Raw genomic sequence first — 23,224 nt, 5'->3', positions numbered from 1 at the left:
AGCAAGCCAAGGCAGTTATCTTACCTAGTGAGACCTCTGAAGAAACTTTAACAGAAATGTAGAGGAGTCATTTCTGGAAAGAGTAAAACTGTGGCCCATAAGTGCTGTATATAGATGGGACTTCTGTTTCTATCAAGTATTATTTTACCTGCCTTTTAGGAAAGGTGTCTTTTATATGAACCTTGCTGTTGGCACTTTCTGAACTGAAGTTCGTCTTCAGCTATTGGATAGCGGGTGCATGGAGAATGGAAACACAGTTTAATCACAGCAGCAAGCACCCATTTGGTTCTCAAACTGTCTAGAGAGTGATGGCATTGTAGTGTACATAGAAACACAGGTCATGGAATCATTTAGGTTGGAGAAGACCTTTAAGATCATCAAGCCCAACTGTTAATGCTGCCAAGTCCCCCTTTAAACTATGTCCCTAAGTGCCCCATCTGCACATCTTTTAAATATCTTCTGGGTTCACAAATAGATGATGGAAGCTAAAGAAAATATGATGTTGATTTTGTTCAGCTGAGAAATGCTCTATTACTGAAGTCTCGACTCTGCTTCCCACTGTGCTTTCACTAAAAAAATGCAATTCTTATTACTCTGAGTGTTTTTTACTATATAATGTAGAGAGAATAGCAGGAAAGTTGGAGTGTTAATTCTTATTCCACTTACTAAAAGCAGTAATTAATAGTTTTCAATATCTCTCTTTCTCCAGGCACGCAAACAAACGGCCTGGACTTTCAAAAGCAGCCTGTGCCTGTCGGAGGAGCAATCTCTACAGCCCAGGCCCAGGCCTTCCTTGGGCACCTTCATCAGGTAAGAGAAGAGACATTTCAAACAGAGGAGACTCAGCTGCCCTGGTGTGTTCCATGTTCTCTCTTTCTGTGAATGACGGGGAGTCATTTATTAGAACATAAATCTGGGTACACCACCCTGGTTAACGAGCGTGGATGGGAAAAATCCTAATTGTGGCATTCACTTAATTGCATTAGGCTGCAGACCAAGATAGGGTGAGACCTCTTTGGGAGAACAACAAATCACATTTTTGGGGACTTGAAAATGCCTAAATGTTGTAGTGTGGTTTTGAGTGGGATTTTTGTTTGTTTGCTTTGTTGTTGTTGTTTTAACCTTAATAGGTTAAAACAACAACAACACATTGAAAGGCAAGAAAAAATTTAAATTTTTTAGGAAAGGATTGTATTGGCCCAATGGCTGCCAAGGTTCCAAAACTGTCACTTGTCTAGCTAAAAACACTCTTACAGATTAACTAGAAAGAAAGTTGATTGTACTTACTAAGCATAAATGGCTTGTGAGGTTTTCTTTTTTTACAAAAAAGTTATTTCAGTGACCTGTTTGTCAGATGATATTCAGACTTCCAATACTATCCCTCTGTTCTGCTGCTGCTGTGTTTAGGGAATCAAAGCTGAACTTCAGATGCAGGCTGAAGCAAAATGGGGCATCCCTAGGTGAAGAGAAGTATAAGGGGCATTTTTTTGTAGTTTTTTTATCTGTTCGCACTTGATGTATGAAAACAAATGTCCTAATTTCTTTCCCTTCCTCTGCACCAAGTTAAACTTTAAAATACTGTACCTAATTGGATGACCTTGAATGTTTGAGGTCTGAGGTTGCACAGTTATTGTGGTATAATTGAAGTACTGAAGCTTTTATGCCCTCTTTTAAGAGCTCTGAACTGCCGTTTTATTGTATGGAACATTCCACACGTCTTGTCACATAATTGCAATTTTCCTAGCAGATTGGTTTATATAGGACTAAGGGAGTGCCACTGTTTGAATTTGCTGAACCAATAGGCTGTTGTAGGCTGCCTTTATGTGGAGAGAAGCTGACTAGTTTTTATGGCTTGCCAGTGTGTGTTTAACATGGAGACAGATACAGCTGTTCTGCAGAATTCTGTTTGTTTTAGTCTTCATTTTGTTCTATGGATTGAACCAGGACAGTAATTGGGTTTTGCACAGTGCTTTATCCTGCTTTGGAAATTTATTTATTTAAACAGTTGTCAGGATCTTTATAACTTCATGTTTGATAAAGTGTGATTCATTTCTTGAAACTGGTTCAAAGGAAAATCTCAGGTATTCTTTTATTCACCTGCAGGTGTGTGGGAATCTATTGTCAATCTGTCCTCTGGTAGTGAGGCTGCTGTTAGTGGGGTGTTATTCAACCTTAACACACAGTGCTTTGCTCTAGACTAATGCAAAATACTGGGCTGTAGGCAGCATTCAGCATTTCTAATTTGGAAATGTTGGCTGTGTGGTGAAAGGGATGTCCAAATTGCATTCACAGAGATTTTCAGGAATGTGCTGGCTGTACCTGAGCAATCAATATGTATTTGTAGTCTTTTATGTGGTGTTTGTAATTTTAAAGTATTATTTTGAGTATATCATTTGGATGTCAGGGTGGTGTTATTTAGGCTATTCTCTGCTGTTAATCCATGGTAAAAGCACAGATTATATTGACTGTGTCAAACTATATTTTGCTTCTGATGAGGAGGGGCTTTTCTGGGAGTGTTTGCTTTGATGTAGATCATGCTTACTATGTCTAGTACCTTCATCTAAAGCAGTAGGAAATATTTCCAAGGTTGCCTGTTCAAAATATTTAGTTATTAATTTTATGTGCTGCAGTTTTTCCTGTGCCTGAAAATATGTGGACTTCTCTATGTGGGGACCATATAAAGGTCCTCCATCTAGAGGCAAGAGTGCTATGTTTTGCTTTGCTTTATTGTATCCTTACATGTCACCTGGTTTTCAAATGAGCAATGGTTTTCAAACATGTCCAGAGATGGAATTCTCTACAGGCTGTTACTCTGACCTTTGAAAGCATTGGTAATTAATTACAGAACATTCCTTCTTTATAACTGGGGTGCTGGTAGAAACAAGGCGAGACTGATTCAAATGGGTTTCAGTAAATGAAAAGATACATTTTTGTACATTTTCCTCATTAGAGATAAAAAAGCACTCCAAAAATCTCACTTTTTGAATCATCCATTTTTCCTTGCTGCTCACCCACAAGACCACCTTTGGGCCTGTTAATAACAAACATCGAATTCAAGTTTTAAGTATACCTAAATCAATACAGCCTTTGTAAAGTGTCTCCGGTGCTCTGCATTGAGATCTTCTTTTCAGTGGCTGAGGGCTGCAAATACTTGAATGGGTTAATTTGAGGGAGTGTGGTTATGCTCTGGGTTCTGTGCTGTGCATGTGCTTGCTCATATCAGAAAGCTGATGAGTGCAGTGTTGGGGTAAGACCCGTTCTGAAATGGGAGTAGGATGACGATGAGTAGAGCTTATTGCCCTGCCCTGGAGCCTGGATTTTTCCAGCAGGGATAGGACTAGTTGGCATGCCCAGTTCAATATGCTCTGTTTCAACTCCATCCATAATATCTACATCCTTAGGCAGGGATACCTTCAGTGAGAGGCAGATAAACAACATCGTGAAAGAGTCTTCCACATCTGTTTCAGCCTGGAGTACAACCCCTATTCCACTGATTCAGATGTTAGAAGGGCATGCTCTGTTCTTGGGGGAGTTTTTTTTGGAATGCGGGTGGGGAGATTGTTCTTTTTACATTACTAGTTTTCTGTGGATTCTACATTATTTCATTTCCATTTTTGCACTGTTGTAGGTCCAGCTCGCTGGAACAAGTTTACAGGCTGCTGCTCAGTCCTTAAATGTACAGGTAAAGACAGTTACCTTCTGCTGCTCATCCTTCTCTCATCCCAAACAGCACCAGTAGAGATAGTTCTTAACCTATGATACATTACTCAGTTTTTTCAGTCTGACTGGTTTGGCAAGTGATAGGTATGAAGGAATAACACTTCTACAACTGTAAATCAGGTTCAGATTCGTAAGCATTCAGGCTCTGGAGTTGTTTAAAACATGGAGTGACCATAATTTAATGCTGAATTTTAGTCAGGTGTGGTATCATGCAAACCTTAAAACTCCAGGAATATTTCATGTTCTTCTGTTTACTGACTTGTTTTAAACATGTAGTGAGTATTATTTTGCAGTTTGTCCTTCCTTCTGGTAACTGAATATAGGAATATAACGTAGCATTAACTATATAATGTGTCTAGTTCAGACTGCTTCTGTAAATAACACACAGCGATTTCAAAGTCAGAGTAATTTTTGTTTAATAATGTACGTGAGACAGCAAAGCTTTCAAACTTTCTTATGATGCTGAACACTTCAGTTTATCTGTTAACATTCTGCTTCCTCTCTGTACTATATTGAGGGGCAAGGGATGCAGTTTTATTGAAAACTGGTTTCAGTGTTGCATGTTATTAAAGAATGTAGGTAGTGCATTACACGAAATGCAATAGAATGTGGACCCACTTATACATAATAACAATTTGGAAAGAAGAGGAGGTATAGTGACCTTCCTTTCTAAGAGGAAGGAGGCAGAAAATTGCCTTGGTTGCCATGGTAAACTTCCATCCCTGAGAGAGATGTTGGCAAACAGGCTGTATCTCCAGTGCAGAATGTTTACAGTCCTGTGCTGTAATTATCGCTCAATGACTGGCAGAATTAATCAGAGCCTTTATGTTAATTAGCCTGCTCTGCAGTCCCCAAAACAGGTGGTGGAAAATATGCAAATCTATGCAGAATTGTAATGTTCTGCATAACCAGTTTTAATTATCATAAAACTCTCTCCCCCTCTTCATGCACTTGCATTTCCTCCCTCATGTCTTCACAATTTCTTTTTTTAAAAAAAAAAAAACAAACAACCGAACCACAAAAATAAATCAAAATAAACTTGAATCTTTTAAAATAAAACATTCAATTAAATAAATGCACTGAGTATTTAAAAGCACTGTATATGTTATATATCTCGCTGTAGGTAGAGAAACCTTTGAGGATTTTTCAAAAAGGTTCTGTATAAGCCAACAGTATGATGACTTAGAGGTACAGGATGGAGATAGAGAAAATGGAAACACAATCTCCTTTCCCTCGTTCCATTGTTCAGGATTTTAGGCAATGAATAATTTTAACAACCTTCTCTTTCTTCATGGTGAAAGGTAGCGTCAGCTTCAGTTGCACGGTGTAAAATTAAGTGGGACCTGAAAATAATGTCAGAGTTACAGGAGACCAGAGAGTCTCTTTGTTTTGTTTAAGCTGCATTACCTACAGACGTGTTTCAGCAATCGTAGCTGAGATGGTGGGCACACAGAGCCATTGCTTAAACACACTCTTAAAATAAACCCAAGGGCTTTTCGTATGCAGATGAAAGATTTTTATTGTGCAGTGTTGAGATAGCAGCGTCATACATTAACATCTGTTTTACACTATAAAGAGTTGTATTTTTTTTTGACTAGTCTAAATCTAATGAAGAATCTGGGGACTCTCAGCAGCCAAGCCAGCCTTCCCAGCAGCCTTCAGTGCAGGCGGCCATACCCCAGACCCAGCTCATGCTGGCCGGAGGACAGATCACCGGGGTAAGAGTTACCCAGGGATGCTGCAGTCCCACACAGGTATTATTGAGGGGCACTGCAACTGCCTTTAATGTAGTTTGAACTTCGGTGGAAGGGGCAACAGAAAATATTTGGCTAGAAAAATAAGCAGACTGTAATATTTGGGGTTTGTCGCTAGGTATTTGCTTCTGAACATCAACAACAAAGAATTCTTTTCTCTGTTCTCAGTATCCCTTTTGACCCTGCAATGAAATTAAAACCTGTTGTTTTACAACAGTTACAAATGAGACAGTCACTGATGTCATAAAGAGATTTTTTTTTTTCAAGATTAAAACGAGGCATAGGAGACCAAGACTGGATCATATAGCTGGGTGAAGAACAAAAATTATGGGAATTGTTAATTTTTCCTCTTCTCAAACACATTTCGTTTCAAGTAACTATTAGTACTTTCCTTAAGTCTGCTGAACCCTTTTGTTCTATCCTACTGATTTTGAGGGGTTTTTAATTGCAACACTTTGGGAGTAAATATGGGATAATTGTTGGTTTACACTTTCTAGTGTTTCTGAATTGTTGTAAAGGCTTTCAGTAATTTCAAAAAAGAGCAAGTGTTGTGAATGGGCTGGTTAAAGAATTTGCTTTCCCATAATCAGCTTTGCAGTATAAGAGTTTGTGTGTTAATAAGCTTAGGGCAGTCGCTCTGACAATATATTTATAATTTGAAGTGTTAGGTTAGATCATCCCTGCACTTGCATGAAATGACTCCTTAATCTCAGGCTCAATTGTTAAATCTTCTCCTATGTTACTACGTAAATAAACATCTTATTTTGTTTTCAGTTAAGCATTGGAAGTTTTAAAAGTGAGACTGTTTCGATATGTTATTAAAACCTGGCATATTTTATTATTTTTTGTATTCTCAGAAAAAATACTGGTTTGTTTTAATTCCTGATTGTCTGCTGTAGTGAAACATTCAAAACTCCAGGCCTGTGCAGATACGGGTTGTAGTAAATATGGGCATCAAGATTAATTTACATGTAAAGGAGAGACTGCTGCCACCTGTTCCACAGAGATAATGTGTGCTTGGGAAAGGGAAGGGATGTAAAGTTGCCAACTCTATTCTATTAAAAAAAAAAAAAAAAAAAAAGGCAGATGGGGAGACTTGGAGAGAAACAAATGGAGCTCATGTTCTTTACTTATATCTTAGGGCATAATGGAAATGATGGAATATGGCAGGGATTCATGCTAATGTGCAGCAGCTGGGGTGTTATCAGTTTGTTCAGTAGCCACAGCCAGCATTCCTGCTTCACATTCATCTGGCTAATCACTTGCTGTTCTGCTGGGTGTAAATTTCCTTTCAAATCCTGGCAATACTGATTCTTTTCTTTTGCTTGCTACTTAATTGCTTTTTCCCTGAAACTCCTGGTAGAGTTGTGAGGAAAACTTTGGAGCAGAGTTAGGTTCTGTAGGTTCCAGTAAGTGCAAATGTAGGTGGTGGTGGTGCAGTTTGGTTTGTGTCAGGCCTGTGGTAGGTTGGTTCTCTCACTGTATCGAGTAGCCAGCTGTCCTTCCTTAAGGCCAGAGCCCTCAGCCAGTTAGTGGAATAGCCCTAGGATTGCCTGGTTAGCATAAGTAGTACTGAGCTATTTAATGACTTTGTAGCTGAAGTGGCTCTTCCCATTATTAATGGCTGTGTTTTCTAATTGTTTATAGCTCACGTTGACGCCAGCCCAGCAACAGTTATTGCTCCAACAGGCGCAGGCCCAGTTGCTGGCGGCTGCAGTGCAGCACTCAGCCAGTCAGCAGCACAGCGCTGCTGGTGCCACCATCTCGGCCTCTGCTGCAACGCCGATGACGCAGATCCCTCTATCTCAGCCAATACAGATTGCACAGGTGAGCCTTGAGGCTTGAGAGGGTGGAAAACAAAGGAGGTTTTTGACTGATTGCACCATTCGAATTAAATTTGTTGTTCTTCGCTCAGTGAGTTCCTAGAGTCCTCGAGTATTGTTAGTCTTTCCTCGTGCATCGTTGGATGATGAGGTTGAAGTTTGATAGTCTTAGCAAGGAATGTGTGCCAGCTGCTCCTCAGTTCCACTGGGCTTTTGAGTTTGTACCAGAGTCTGAGTAGATGCTGTGTTTTCTGAGTTTTCCTCCTTGTAGTTAGTGTGAGAAAGGAGAAAAAAGGATATGGAAAGATGCCCACAGAAGTTGCACTTGTTGAGACCTGCATGGATGGGAAGTGATGCCTGTATATCAGAAAGGATACTTGTCAGACCCAAATAGTGCTTGTTAGAAGCAAAATGATAGAGCTGAAGAACGGCAGTTTGAGTTGACCCATTTGTGTGGTGTTTTGGCTTGGTGTTTAATGCTGCAGCTTCCATGACAAAGAATGGGCACTCCTGTGTGTCTGGAGAAAAACTTGGAGAATGAGTTTGGTGTTGGAATCTGTCCAGTCTTGTGGTCTGGTACTAAAGACTTGTCAGTTCTGAAGAACTGCTCGCTGTGGATGTTCTAGAACCAGTAAGGAACCAGTAAGGAACCTCTTGGGTCTTCCGGGACTGGCTTAATTCAGTGTGGAGATTGCAGCGGCACTAACTCTGTGCTTAGTGTATGTAGTGTGGAAAATACTTAGACTTGTGGACAAGGATAATCAAATGTGCAGCTTAGACATCTTGAGTTCTATGAGTAGGTGATTGTCTTGCTCATGCTGAGGTCCATCTTTCCATAGATTAAAGCTCTTGGCACGTAGTATCAGTTTTCTTAGTCTAGCTGTGCAAAGTGTGTGGGGTATATAATCTTCAAAGTTGCTGTTTCATAGAGTGACCAAGTTCTTTCAGACTGTCTAATGCTTTCTGTTCAGGCTATTTTCTCTTGTGTTCAATCAGGATGAAGTGTCCGAAAAAATGAACATAAGGTCTGATTAAGGGCAAGAATGAAAATGTTGCAATTATCTGTGAAGTCTGGTGGTGAAATGTTCAGTCCTTTACTGTGCTGGTGCACTAGCTGAATAACAACAGCCTGGCTGTGCTATCAGGTTTTCATTAGCTGAAGTGACAAACTTTTGTGGTGTTGGTCTAGAAGTTCTGACCTCTCTGGCTGTCCTTAGAGAGGCCGGTGGTGCCATCCTGTTTTTAAAAGGCGAGTGCTGATATTGCTGTGTTGGTGAGATTGCTCCCACTGAAGCTCTTGTTGCATTGTGAGAAGTCACATCACCAAGTAATACCTTTTTTAGCAAAGGAATCCACTTCACTGGCATGATGTAGAGATGGCTGAAGGACGTGGCATTCAAGGAAACTTGTAATTCTCAAGATCATATCTCAATTTTGTTTAGACTGTCTGTAGGCAATAATACAGACAGATTTCAAGAAGAGAATGGGCAGTGTCCTTGTCAAGGAGGTTGTTGGTTATAGCTTTTGACATCTTTCCATGCACCTGTCACAGAGTTCCCACTTGATGGGATGTGAGTCTTTTAACATACATGTAAGCAATCCACAGGTGTGCCTCTTCTCTTCCAGATGTGCAGCTTAAGATAGCAAAGTCTACTTCACTGAGGTGTGGTGGCCTAAAATTTCTTATTAACAAAATCTGTACCTTGAACTGTCTGGCCTTAGGTTTGTCAAACAGGCCACCAAAGCAGTGGATACCAGTGTGATGTGTGTGTGAGATGTTTCTAATCCTGCTCTCCCACCTCAGTGCAAAGCCCTGAAAATGTGTGAAGCATTTACAATTTAGTTTTGTACTGGCTCTTTCTCCAGAACTTAGAAAATCTTCAGAGAAGTGTTTGAGAGGAGTTGAAAATATCAGGCATGTGCTGTCAAAGAAGAGTTTCTGAAGGCAGCATTGTCTGATTTGTGCACAGAGTGAGCTAAAGGCTCTCTGAAAAATAGCGTGTGATCTTGTAGCTGCCACATGGCAGAACAAATTAAAGTTGTAGTTGTTTTCTGACATTTCTAATTAAATGTTTGACTTTACAATTAATGTCTTTTAGGATAGGTTATTTTGATACATAAATGAGCTTGGTTGAATCTTGTTAACTGCTCCTTATGATGAAAGTGCAGGGCATAAATTGTGCAGGTGTTGGATATAATTTGAGGTACTTATGGAAAACATCTACCATCTAGGTTCATAGGTAGATAGCACCATGCTTTTTGATCCATCTTGACAAGGATTTGTAAGCAGTGCTCAGCTTTGTTTGTGTTGCTATTGTAAATATATAGCTGATTATACAAATAGCTGAATGTTTGTTTTAATTGATGGTTTTTGAATAATTGATTAACTGTCAAGTCTCTGCAGCAGGGGGATTACCATATTTATTTTAATTAACTAATTGCAAAAGCATGACTTCTGTAATGTGCACTACAGTTCACGTAAGGTATCTGCTGCAGCAGCCTGGTGAGGAGCTTGTGCTGCTCCTGGAATGACACTAAACAGTTGTATTTCAACTTTTGGGGTTTTTTATAAACTTCCTTGTTTTCAGGATCTATGCTCTGTATTTATGTGATGTAAATCTCAAAATGAGTCAGATGCTTAAGTTTGTGCTGAAACTGTAATTGGAAATAATGGCATTGAATTTAGAAATTTAGATTTTTTTTTTAAAACAAAAAATCTTCCTCACAGCAAGACCCAGCACTTGACAGATTATTCTGCTGAGGTAGGATTTGGATTGTTTTGATCTTTCTAAATTGCTAGGCAGCACCAGAAGACATGCATGTCTCCCTGAAAGTCTTTCCACCTCTTTCTATGTGCTTGTGCTAGCATACAGATTTTAACACTGAGGAAAAAAAGATCAGTATAGGAAAACAGTGTCAGGTTTGTTTGTGTGTTTGCTATTGGGAGATTTATTATAATGGTATAATTAACTAAATAAAAAAACTTTCCCAAGGTGGAAATAAAGTTGGATTTCAAATGCATTTGCAGGGCTGGTAGGGCTATTTAGGAGTGATTAGCCTTGGAGGTATCATTTTCATTTTGCGTTGCAGAATTATATTTCTGTATTTAAACAAGACTTAGCCAACATACCATTTACCAAGGCAGATGCACAGAATAAGATTGCTTATATCAGTTCTCCCTGAGGCCTCAATTTAAAAACAGTTTTCTCATATTAAAGTGTAAGAGCCTGATGATAAGAGCTGTCATGTCTTGGCTGGGTAGCCAGTGTTATGAATACCATAGTCTTAAACAAAAAGCTCTCCTCCTTTGATCTTACAGATACACTGCCACTGTTTCTTTGTATTCTTTCTTGCATGTAACTCCATCTCCTGTGGGGGTGCTTCAAATCATCTGAGATCTCCTTGGTCATCTGGGGTGATTTCATTTGTTTGCTTTTGATTGGGAGAGGTCCTTAACCTATCTGTTTTTCCATTGATACTTTTTTCTTCCACAGTGTCTTCCCAGCTCTTCCTTTTGTGTTTATGTTTTTTTTCTCTTATCTACCTGTGTTTTCATCTTGCAGCCTCTCTTTATTTCCTTTTCTTCTGCCCAGTGTTCACAACCTGAGTCAGCTTGCCCAGCTCTTTCCATTTCTGTTTTCAACTCTGCATCCAGTCCTTACATCCATTCCAGTATGAGCCCCTCTGAGCTGGAGGGTCAGTACAATCTGCTACCAGCTTGAAAATCAGTGAATAAATGAGTGGAGATCCAAGTTTTGTTGAGCTCAAGAAGTAAGAGGTTTTGGTAGCAGTTCTGACCAATGTGATATTAGGATATGAAGTCATAAGAAACATGGAGTTCTAGGATAGAACTGGAGTAATTATTGCTCTCTTTCAAGAAGGAATTTTGCCTTGATTTCTTTGGAATAGTTGCATTATTTCTGCAATTTTCTGAAAGCAAACAATACAATTGACTTTAAAACCACTTTTTTGCTCATGGGCACTTTTTAAAATTTTAGCATTCTCTTATAAAATGGAAGTTTCCATTTCTTAAAGCACATTGCTTGATCAATCCATCTGGTGTCTGTCTACCATATTATTACACTGCATGCTTTTGACTTAACAGGGCTAAGTAGCCCAAGTGATTGATGACCAGTGTCTGTGTAATGCAGGTTAAGTAGTCGTTTTCTTATAAAGCCTGTCTATGGTCTCATAAATCAGTGGACTCCCTATTTTTTCCCCTCCCTAGTCTTCCTTTCTGACATTCCCCACCCCTCATCTCCTGAAGGAGATTGTTGCAAGTTTCAAGTTACAGTTTTAACAGATTTAAAATAATGTATTGTCACAGATAACAGAATTGTATAAGAAAGAAGTCTTTGTCAGTCTGTCTTGACTTCTCATTGCCAAATCCACTGCTGGCAGTGAATGGCCTGTCCCATCCTCTGGCTGAGCAGGTTGTGGGGGTGGTTAGTAACCTGCATCAGCCCAAGGAACAGCTTTTTGTTCCTCTGGTTCACTTGAACTCAGGTGTGTTTGAGGCTGTGGGAAGATGGGCAGCTCCAAGCAGCCACACTGAGCACTGCTGCAGCTGAACACGGTTTCTCTGCAAACAGAGACCTTAGTGACTTCCCTGAAACAGAGCTTTGGGGGAGTCTTCTTGTCTTCTTGGTATGGTTTGTGTAATGGGAGGTTGCAAGTGGGGGAAGAATTTCGTTCAGGCTTTTTTCCACCTCTTTAGTGAGTATTTTGAAATAGATTCTTCCTGGAAGGATGGAAAAATCCAATAAGTGTGTTTAGATAGTTTTCATGGATTACCACTGTTATGTTGGCTGACTTCACAGTGTGTTTTTTAAATTTCAGTTGCTCTTGTTACTGTGTTGTTTGGAGATGAAAAGAAAAAGGCTGTTTAGGGGGAACGATTTTTAAGCAGTTCTCTATGTTTTCATTCTCCAGCTAAATGTCAAGTTGAAGCATTTTTCTTGAAAACTCAGTTTCTCAGAGATTAACATTTTACATTGAGACCTGTCATTTAATTATAGAAAATTATTAGTCCTGAATGGTTTAAATACATAAAAGGAGGGTTCTTCAATAATGCAGTGTTTTGGATTATTCCTTTTAACCTTTCATTATAGTCATATCTATTAAGCTTATTGTAATTTGTTTCAGAACAAATGAAATATATTTACTAATTGAGTTAGCTACTTTCTGAAATTTGAACTGAACAATCAGAGTGCAAACAAGGAATCTGTAATATTTTGCTTTCCTGTTGTTGATTCAAATGGTAATTGCAGACTGTTGTTACCAAAAAAAAAATAGCTCCCAGCTAATATGCTTGATTTGTAGCAGAGTTCTATCCTCAAAAAATAAGTCTGAGAGATCTTTGTGCTGATAAGTTTAATGTATTTGAAAACTCCTGAATTTGTGGGGGAAGGGAGATTGATTTGGTTTTTTATTTTGTTTTTAAAGCAGAATAGTTCTGGATATACTTTGCTGGGTTATTTAGTAAATAACTTCAGTTTTATGAATGAAAGTGAAATTCAAATTGCCATTTTAAAGGATATTCAGTAGCAGGACTTCTGCTGTGTTTGACATCCACTTTTTTCTCTAAATGTTAGAGTATAGCTGATAGGAAATCTTATATTGGGAATTATTGCTGACTTACATGTCTAACACAGCTCTTCCTTTTCTTTTTTTCTTTTTTCTTTTTTTCTTTTTTTCTTTTTCCTTTTTCTTTTTCCTTTTTTCTTTTTTTTTTTTTTATGTCTTCTCTCTTTTTTTTTTTCTTTTTTCTGGTTTTTTTGGTTTTCTTTTTTTTTTTTTTCCCCTTCCCGTTTCCTTAAGGATTTGCAGCACTTGCAGCAGCTTCAGCAGCAGAATCTCAACCTGCAACAGTTTGTGTTGGTGCACCCAACAACCAACTTGCAGCCAGCACAGTTCATCATCTCACAAACGCCGCAGGGGCAGCAGGGTAAGTGTTCCTTGCCGCAAAAGCAAATCATACACAGCGTTTTTTAGGGGAGAAAGTGAAACCCAGGTGGTTCATACCAATGCCCAGCTTTTTCCCTCTAGGTTTATATCCTGAGTATGTGACTGGGTGGTGTAGAATATCCCTTTGGCCAGTTTGGGTCAGCTGTCATGGCTCTGTCCCCACCCAGCTTCTTGTGTCTCCCAGCCTGCTTGCTGGTGAGATATGTGAGAAGCTGAAAATTCCTCTCTGACTCTAAATACTGCTTGGCAATAACTAAAACATCAGTGTGTTATCAACATTGTTCTCATCCAAAATCCAAATCACAGCACTGTACCAGTGATTAAGAAGAAGATGAACTTTCTCTCAGTCAAAAGCAGTACTGACTGGAAAAAGATTACAACATCAAAAGTCCTTGTGGGAGTCTGGAAAAGTACTTAAGCCTAAAGAGCGTACAAAGAATTTTGTCATAAACTGAACTAATAATTAACACCTTGGGAAAAGTGCTAGAATGCTGGATTTGTTTAACAGCTCTTATAATAATATTTTGGCAATGCACTGGGTATGACTTACATGCCAAAGACAGACAGGGCAGTGGTAGGTGGTGCTGTGTCAGAGCAGTTAAGTTGTTGCACAGTAGCTTTGTTCTGAGGACTGAAGTGTTCAGGCTGCAATGCATCACGGTGCTGATTGCGCCCCATTTGTTGATGCCCACGGAAAACTGCATTTAGCCATGGCTTCTTATGCTGATATACTCCAATGACTTTTTTTCCCCCCTTTCTCTTCTACATGAACTCTACTCAGTTGTTCAGGTCTGGTAATCCAAAGATTCTTGCTCAGAAGGCAAATCCTGTTATGCTTGAAGAGTCCTGCAGAGCCTGGCTGTCCTATAAAGCAGCTCTTTGCACCTCATTTTTTTCTGTTCCTTTCAATTTTTTCATGCATCATTCCTTCTTACATACTATGACTTGGATAGAACTGGCTTTCCATTACGCTGAAGGGCTCTTACTGTCTGAATGCTCTCACATTTGAATAAAGGGTTAGTCAAAATTACCTTCCTTTTAATAGGACTTGATTTAGGAGAGATTTTATATCAACACTGGAAGAAAATGGCTGAAAGGCTATTCATGTGAGCATTTAGTGATGTACTGCTTTCTTAAAATGAAGCAGAACTTGTAAACTTAACATACTCTACTAGAAGAAATCAAACCACTAAAATTTAGTTCAAGAATTCTTCAAAATAGGTGCTTGAGTTTTTTTTTTTTTAATAAATTCTTTTAAGAAAACAGCAAGCACAAAAGCATTGTTTTGTAAAACTCATTGGTATTGTTGTCTGCCTACATTTTTCAGCTAAATTCTTCTGGTTTTATAAAATACCTTTGATGATGCTTTACAGAAAGGAAAACTAAGAGAAGCACGTTGTATTCATTCCCCAAAATGAGTTGTTTGAATTATAGAAGGGAAAGCTTTCTTGTTTGCTTAAAATCTTCTGAAGTAGATTAAGTACTAGATGAGATTTTCATAGTACCTTTTCCAAAGGCCATCTCTGAAAATTCATTTCTTCACTACAATTTAAGACCTGCATATTGCTGTCATCAGTGACGCAGTGCAGGTAGAGACATCATGTTTTACTGGTAATGTGCAGCCTGGACAACTGAAGAGCTCAAAAATGTAGGGAGATTTATATGCTGAATTCTGGCCATAGGCCATTAGTGTGTGACAACCTTCCAAACTGAAATGCTTGAATAGATCTCATTTTCTTTATGAGCACTCAATGATAAAGCAACATGTATGTCATAATACCCCTTATATCACTTTTTGATATGGTTTTTCTGCAGTGTTTCATGGTTATTGTTAGGAGATCTCAAACAGTACATTATTATTGATGAGAAAGATTGAGAAAGTGTGTATTTTTATTTTGTTATTTGCTGTTGCATCTGACTTTTCCATGTTGTTCTTGTCCTATTGCTTCATTAGTCAACTTCATAAAATAATAAATATTCTAAAGAAACTAGCGTAGAGTTTTCTTCAAAACCAATGGCCTTTTTTTTTTTTTTTTGGATGCTTCATTGGTACTGCATGGAGCTTTATATATGTACACATTTAATAATGAACATAAAAATTCAGATTTGTGTATAGGTTATGTATTCTGGAAGAAATTTCTTGCTTTACAGACTACGCTACATATTTTGTGTATGCCATGTAGTCATGTAAATGAGAAACACTATTTTTAAAGGAGAAGAGTTTTGAGGGAAATAAGTAAAGAATTTGTATCTAAACAAGGTTGTAGAAGATGTAAACTTTTGGTGAAGAAAAATGTTTAACATTTGGTGAAGAAAAACTTGAAGAGGCAAAGGGGTACAGAGAAATACAGTTACCAGCAATTGTATTTAGATTCTTGAAGGGGTTGAACATCGTGAGCCAAGATCCAACTTTTGAAAAAGTTTAGGAAATCCAATACCTAAAATATTAATCACTAATCAGGATGTTATTCCACTATCTTTCTTCAACACACACATTATAGCTCCCAGCAGCAGATAGGAAATTTTCCCCATAAATCCACTGCCATATGTCTAATGTAGTCTCTTTCCTTTTCCACACGTTTTCTGGCTATTTAGGGGCTTATATGAAACAAATTTTAAAGTTTCCATTTTTCATGGCTGGTAATTGATAACATCATAACTGAAAGAATTACTTCAAGCCTCAGCAGATATGGAGAAGATTGAATGGAAATAGAAATTTGGAACATTTTCTTATTCAGTGCAGCTGTTGTTCATATTATTGTTAAAGTCACCAGCAGGAATGTAGCACCTTGTAATACCTTTTATATCTCTTGTATCTGTTCTTGTATCTAATAGAGCTGTCTCTAAAGTAATCAATTTAACATCCCTTACTGCAATTAGAACTGCTTCTTAAAAATATTACCCTCATCAGGTGACTCTTCACCTTTTTACTTGTGAGATATTGCTAATACAAATTGTATCAGTAAAAATCTGAACAGAGAGGAAAATGGTGCTGTGTTTAATATAAATTAATCTTGCAAACAGGAGTTGTTGAGATCTAAGACTGTATCACAGTGAGATTTAGAAATAGTACTTACAAAGAAAATATCCAGAAAGGAAAACGTGTAAAACAAGCTACTAATTAACTATAAACATTGAAACTGGATCTACCTAGTCTCAAGTTATTGCTATTTATTATTAAAGACTGCCTTTATGATTTTTTTTATTTATTGTAAAGTTGCCTGGGCCAAATCCTATCCTGTTTTCTTTTTTCATACATGTTATAGAGACTTTGAGACCTCACTCATGTGGAAGTCCTTGTAATGGCTTTGTCTTGCAAGCTAACTTCCAGTGAGAGGATGAACAGCTTTGGCAGAGATAAAGCAGTCAAGTTCTTACATGAAAAAATTCACTCTTTTGGGAGATCAGTTTGGGATGAATTATGCATTATGCTTCTGGGCCAACTTTTTAGAAATTATGCTGAAAAAGTCTGTGCTTGAATGTTTGTTTTATCTTTTGTTTAATTTTAGATGGAACTGAACCCCAGATCAGTCCTAAGGGACTCTTGGCTGGCAGGAAGAGTTTTTTGGCTTGGACCATTATTCATGCTACTCTTAGACATTACAGGAAAAATCCTGAATTACAATAGATCTATTTACTATAACTGTAAAAAAAACACCCAAAAAACTCTAAACTGTCCTACTTCTGCATAGATCCTTATCTGCCTCCATGCAGTCAGTCTTTTAGAGTGCCACATAGGTGATTTATGTGCCATATTTAATGCAATAATACCACTAGACTCTTAAAACCCAGGACAGAGGGTTAGGAATATGACCTATGTAAAGTAAACAAGTTCAATAGCAGCTTTTATAGGTTCAAAAAAATCATGTGAGTTGGAAGGGACCTCTAGAGACCAGGTAGAATTGTTCAAAGCAGGTCCCATTACAGCAGCTCTTCAGCACCTCAGCCAGTTGAATTGAACATGTCCAAGAATGGAGCTTCTGCAACATTCTCAAGTACCTGCCCCAAGAGTTCACTGCTGTCATGGTAAAAAAAAAAAAAAAATCAAATTGTTTTCCTATATCTAGTTGGAGTTTTCCATGTTCTGATAGCAATTGAATCTCATTACAGTGTACCCTCAAGCAGAGTCCATTTCTGTCCTTGAAGAAAGCAGTAGGATCTCACCTTCTCATCAGGCTAAAAAAACCTGCTCACTTACCTATTCCAGCCTGTTATCCACCCTGGTGGGTGATCTTGGGTGTACAAAATCCAGGATGGCCTTGTGCCTTGTACTGGGAAGCCCAAGGCTGACAGTAGGACTCCAGCTGTGGTGTCACAGATGGCATGTGAAGGGGAAGAAGCACAACCCTTGACCTGCTGGCTGCACTCCTGTGAGTACAGCCCAGGATGTGGTTGGCTGTTTTGAAAGGGCACACTGCCAGTTCATGTTCATCAGATTGTCCTCCAGGAACCCTCGGACTTTTTCCTGTGGGACTGCATTCCAGCCAGCCAGTGCCCCCCCGTATTGCTGCACAGGGTTATTGCAGCCCCCATGCAGAACATTGTATTTTCCTGCATTGATCTTCATGAGGTTTAGTTTGTCCAGCTAGTCTAGACCCTGGCTTCTGGCCTATTGACCACTTCCCCATCTTTGGTATTGTCCACAGACCTGCTGAGAATATATTTTGTCCCATCAGTCTTCTTGGTAATAAAGATGTTAAGCAGTATTGGTGGCAGTATGAGTCTTTAAGGAAACAGCAGTGTTTGAAATGCCAGGATCTCAGCAGGTGCCTAAAAGATGTGTGTTTACTTAGAAAAGGCAGTTCTCTCTGCTCTGTAAGTTCAGTCACTGAAGTTACTTTCGACCTCAGTGATTTCTTCTCAGAAAAGTAGTGAAGGAGAAGCTTAGACTGGTTCAAGTCATGTCTTAAAAGAGCACAACTGCAGCTGCCCACCCATGAGAGCCAAGGAGTACCCAAAGTGTGTGCACAGCAGCTGCCTGAAAAGGTGTGATCAGGGGGAGAGACACGTTTCTAAAATATTCCAGCTACTTTCCCCATCCCCTTCAGTCAGCTGCAGGTTGAATTGATTTGTTCTGTCTCCAGTTTCTGCCTGTGACACCTTGTGTCAGCACCTCTTACATAGGATAAAATTATGTAAAAACAGAGTAGATTAAACGTGTTCAGATTATTTTTTTACTGGTAATTGCATTATAATTACTTTAGACCATGTGAGTGAGAATAAAATTAGGAAGAGAGTAGTCATCTTGTGCTCTTTAGCAAAATTGTTTATCCCAGAAAAACATCCTCTGGGGTTTCTCTGGGGACAGAAAGTCACAAAAGGCCAGTCCTAATTACTCTGATTGCAGTCATAAGACAAGTCAGTACCTTGTAATCGATGGTGTTACCAGTGGACTAGAACTCAAATGTCATCACTGTTGGCTGCCTGGTTTTCATTTGTTTGTTTACAGCCACTCTGTAGTGACAGTGTGATGGGTTTGCCCCTTTCTCTTTCAAGCTGTCAGTTTAAAATTCACTATCACTGAATTAAGGTAAAAAACTCTGCACTTAGAGATGACTGTTTACTAATTAATATTTAGATTTGGGCAGCTAAAATCATCTTTTGAGTGAACAAATGTTTGCATTGTAAAAAGCAGTGTGTAGCTGTAGTAGATGGCTGTCTTGGAAGTTCCTTGAGCAGCTCTGTTCCCTCACTGTGGTTTTTCAAAAACACAGCTGGAACACGTTGATTATGTGGTGCAGAGCAAGCTTACATGGTTGTCTGTGGTGTGCTATTATGTTACATAAGCAGCTGGCTGTATTCTGTAGGTCCTGAGCATCTCAATAGCAACAACATTGTTTAAAATACACGTTCAGCTCTTTGTTAAACAAAAATCAAGTATTGCTGTCAGATGATAATTCTTCTATGCTCGTGTATCCCTTACTGAGGATACATTTTCTCCTTCTTTCCATGTCTTTTATGGCCTTAATCTTGCATAAAACATCCAGTTCTTCACTTGGTATTTATCAAGACCTAAATTCTGTTTCCCCTGCCTTTATTCTGCTAAGAGGTAGATCAGGCAGCTGATGATGTTGAATTTAAGTGCTACATAGTTGATGGGGGCAGAGCACTCCATCCATCTGTTGTTCCCCCTGGGTTTTAGGGACTAGGTATATTGAAGTGTAAGTTTAATTAGTTGGGTTCTTAATTATTATAGTGGAAATTGATAGTTCTAGCCATAGTTGTAAAAAATTACAGTTAACATTTTTCACAGTAAAATTGAGGGATTTGACTAACTGTAGGTTTATTTTTGTCAAGATTCTGTCCCTTAAAAATAGATATGTTTTTGCATTAGAAATGAAAAAAAACCTGATAGTTTCTATTTAAAGTATTTAGAGATGCAGGCATTATCTCAGTTTCCTCAGAGATTTAATAAACTGTACAATTAGTGGACTGTAAGGGAATTTATTTGTAGATTGACAGAATATTACACATACTGGTTCTATCAGTTGCAACTGTTCTTTGATGTTGTCACTTTTTCATAGTAGCAGGGTTTTTCTATATTCCTTGTAGTGTTTATTCTATTTGTTAAAGTAGAGCAGTGTTCAGTATCTTACCTAAACTTTAATTCCAATTACTTTTCCAAAAGATCCCTACTTTGTTTGATCCAGGAGGGAGTTATCTAGGTCTTTTGGTGTGGTCTGCTTAAGTCTGCCAGAAAGCTTCCTTTTTCTTAGGCAGCTGGCATAGGGTGGTTTGGAGAGGAAGGAGGGTGATCAAGAAGACAAATTTGTGGTTTTGATTAGTATTCAGTTGTTGAATTTGATCTCATTATTGCTCAGTATTTCATATGGCTCCACATTTCTTGGTCAGTTCTTGGTTACCAGAAGAGGTGCATCCAAACTCTGCATGCTGAAAGGGGCAGCAAATGACTCCTCCACACGGAACTGGGATGACCTAGACCATTACCAACTCTTTCTGCAGAGGACACTTACACACAGTTCTCCCTCTTTCCCTTCCATCACCACTTATACTTCAGGGAAATGCAAGGGGATTTTGGGCTGAAAACACCAAAGTCTAAACATATCTATGCATTGATGAAACAGAAGCTCACATCTCAATTTTTTATTAACTTTCCATCATTTGCCAAGAGCCTTGTATTACCTTGTTTCATGTTTTAGTGGTTTTGAATGACAAAGCAAACACTTTTCTCTCTCCAGGTCTCCTGCAAGCGCAGAATCTCTTAACGCAACTACCTCAGCAAAGCCAAGCCAACCTCCTGCAGTCTCAGCCAAGCATCACCCTTGCCTCGCAGGTTAGGCTTTTCCCTACACTTCATGACTTGCTTTGAGGGGATTTAAACTATGGCAAGTGAATGGACCCTTTGTATTAGTTACCTGAATAGATGTTGTAGCTATAACAGTGCATTTGTCTTTCTAGATAGTTCGGGTTTGTAGCTCCCACCTCAATGTGCCTCTTTCCAGGCTTGAATGTTCTAAAGTGGGTTTTTAGCTGGAAATTTTCATGATTGGTACCTTGAGTTAATGGCACTAGAGCATCGTTTGATTTCCTGTAAGGTTTTCTTGAAAATTCAGAGGAGCAAGGTGTGAGCTCCCTCAAAAGCTCCAAAAGGGGTTCACTGACAAGCCTCTTTCTGAAGATTGCAGTGGTAATCTATCTTTATTTTAGTGTAGTTATTTTGCAATCACTGCTAAGTCATTGCCAGTCCTACCAGTTAGTATCTGTGAAACTGAAGAGATTGTTAGAAATGAAATATTCAAATATTCTGATAGATGTATATTAAAAGAGCTCTGCGATTAAGTTTTCAGACTATAAGAAAAACAATTTTAAGGTTGTATGTGCCTGCAAATTTAGTTGTGCTTGGCTCCGGGTTTTACTGTGCAGTTTAGTTTTATGGCTGCATGCTGTTTCTCAAATACCATGTAATATCACACAGTATCTTCCTGCCACCTCGGTTACATATGAGAATTTTCTAGTCTGCAATAAGGTGCCTGAGTCTATCAGAGTCTTAGAAAACTACATTTTCTATTATACCACCTCTAGTAGTTTTCATGCACCATGTGGAAAATGGAATTTGTCTCACCTCTAGCTCATACCTCAACTTGCAGGATGATTCCACACTGAAGATTATTCTTTGATTAAAAAAAAATATTAAAACCACTAAGAAAGAATAAATTATCTAAAGTGGGTGAAATCAGTGAAGACATATTGCAGTAATTACCCACTATGATTAATATAAATTTAAAAATATTAAAAATCTTTAAGTGTGACACAGGTATCTGCAATCTTAGAAAGATCATATATGATTACATTGTTTCTCAAGTAATGGAATTATAGACCTTGACCTCCCTCTACCATCTGCTGTGCACTGCAAAACACTGCACTAACGCAGGAGGAAAACAACATAAGGAGTTATGTAAAGACCGAGCTATATGTAGGCCATTTCTTTTAGAAGAGCCTTTTCTGAACCTTTGCATAGACTTTGCATAATACTCTAGTGCTGCCTGGACTTGAGGCTGTTCTTGTTTGCCCTGAAGGAGTTCAGAGTTTCAGAACTGGGTGTAGGACACAGAGGCATGAAATCACCTTTCCTGAAGAGCCCCAGCTAAACTGACTAGAATTTAACTGGAGCAGATGATTTGTCTCTGCATCTCAGCTGATCATGGCATGTAAGGAGGTAGAGCTGTGCACTCAAAACATGTTTCCAGTGTTCTTGTTGCACATAAAGCCTGAACTGTGCAATACCAGATCTAAATAGATTTTGTTCGCCTCTGAACATTTTCCAAGATGATAGTTTTTTTCAGATAGTTGCATTGCAAAATGCTTTAGTATGCCAATGTTCAGGAATAGTGAACCTTCCACAGACTTCCTAGAAAATTGCCCTTTATATAGAAGTGTGACCTAAAATGAATCATTTTCTGCAGATTGCCTTTGGTTAATTTCTTGTGTCACCAGTATGTTCATTTTGTTGTTGCAACTGTCAAACGGAAGGGTTAGAGGTAAATCTAGTATTTTCTTCCTGAACAGTTGAGTCAGTCACAAATATGGCATTGGAGGAAACTTGCCATGTTTGCTGCATCTGTATGTGCTCACTCTTCCAGGATTAAATAGGGGATTTGAGTCTTTTGGGCTGATGACAATCTGCCACCTCACAAGACCAGTAGATTCAATTTTAATTTTTTTCAAAAGGGATGAATGCCATAGTGTCTGTAAGTGACAGAAGTATATCAAGTAGAATGTGTTTCTTTGAGCAGCTTCTGCAGCAAGTGAACGTTGTTGGTTACCATTGAACATCTCTTACTTTTCTTTAACTAGTTACGACAGACCCATTAAAAGCCTGTGATACTGTTGTAGTTTTCTGGTTTGTATTTGCTTGTTCTGGAGAGGAATGTTAATAAATTGGAGGAACTTCCAGATTTCAGGAAACATCCAGTCCACTGACCTCTCTCACAAGAACATCACTTACCTTTTAGGAATTTAATTTCTGTTGACTGTCCTCCTAAGTCTGATTTTCATCCTTTCCTTGCTGTCTCAATAGCCAGCAACCCCAACACGCACAATAGCAGCGACCCCCATTCAGCCACTTCCACAGAGCCAGTCAACACCAAAGCGAATCGACACTCCCAGCTTGGAGGAGCCCAGTGACCTTGAGGAGCTTGAGCAGTTTGCCAAGACTTTCAAACAAAGACGGATCAAACTTGGATTCACTCAGGTGAGACTGCGTACCTTAGTGCCTGCCAGTGTGGAACCTGAGGTCTCATCTTTCAAGTCTGGGGGGAGACTACAATTCCATCATTTCCTAGGAGAACCTGCTTAAATAGGGTTATGCTCTGGCCTTTATGTGGGGGATTTCTAAGAAATAACAGAAAAAGCCATACATCCATCTTACTTCCCTGTTGGTTTTAAAGCATAGCCATTTTCCCAGCAGGGGAAAACGTGCATTTACCAGCTCCAGATGTC

General features: G+C 38.8%; 1 protein-coding gene across 8 annotated transcripts in view; it reads left to right on the top strand.

The window, feature by feature from the left end:
- The window catches only part of POU2F1 (POU class 2 homeobox 1), a 112,872-nt gene that overhangs the window by 65,998 nt on the left and 23,650 nt on the right, over window positions 1-23,224 (top strand). For 2 of the 8 annotated variants that reach the window (XM_059872144.1, XM_059872109.1), the window contains exons 3-9: window positions 710-810; window positions 3,629-3,682; window positions 5,319-5,474; window positions 7,122-7,301; window positions 13,118-13,244; window positions 20,464-20,558; window positions 22,803-22,976. In XM_059872144.1, coding sequence (XP_059728127.1) covers window positions 710-810; window positions 3,629-3,682; window positions 5,319-5,474; window positions 7,122-7,301; window positions 13,118-13,244; window positions 20,464-20,558; window positions 22,803-22,976 — 887 coding nt within the window. The remainder of the gene's footprint in view (window positions 1-709; window positions 811-3,628; window positions 3,683-5,318; window positions 5,475-7,121; window positions 7,302-13,117; window positions 13,245-20,463; window positions 20,559-22,802; window positions 22,977-23,224) is intronic. The other 6 variants (XM_059872136.1, XM_059872125.1, XM_059872117.1 and 3 more) reach the window with 6 other exon arrangements.

Source organism: Haemorhous mexicanus, chromosome 2, assembly GCF_027477595.1.
Source record: "Haemorhous mexicanus isolate bHaeMex1 chromosome 2, bHaeMex1.pri, whole genome shotgun sequence".
Taxonomy (NCBI): Eukaryota; Metazoa; Chordata; class Aves; order Passeriformes; family Fringillidae; genus Haemorhous; species Haemorhous mexicanus.
The sequence above is the reverse complement of the archived record's forward strand: the minus strand, read 5'-3'. Positions and strand labels throughout refer to the sequence as shown.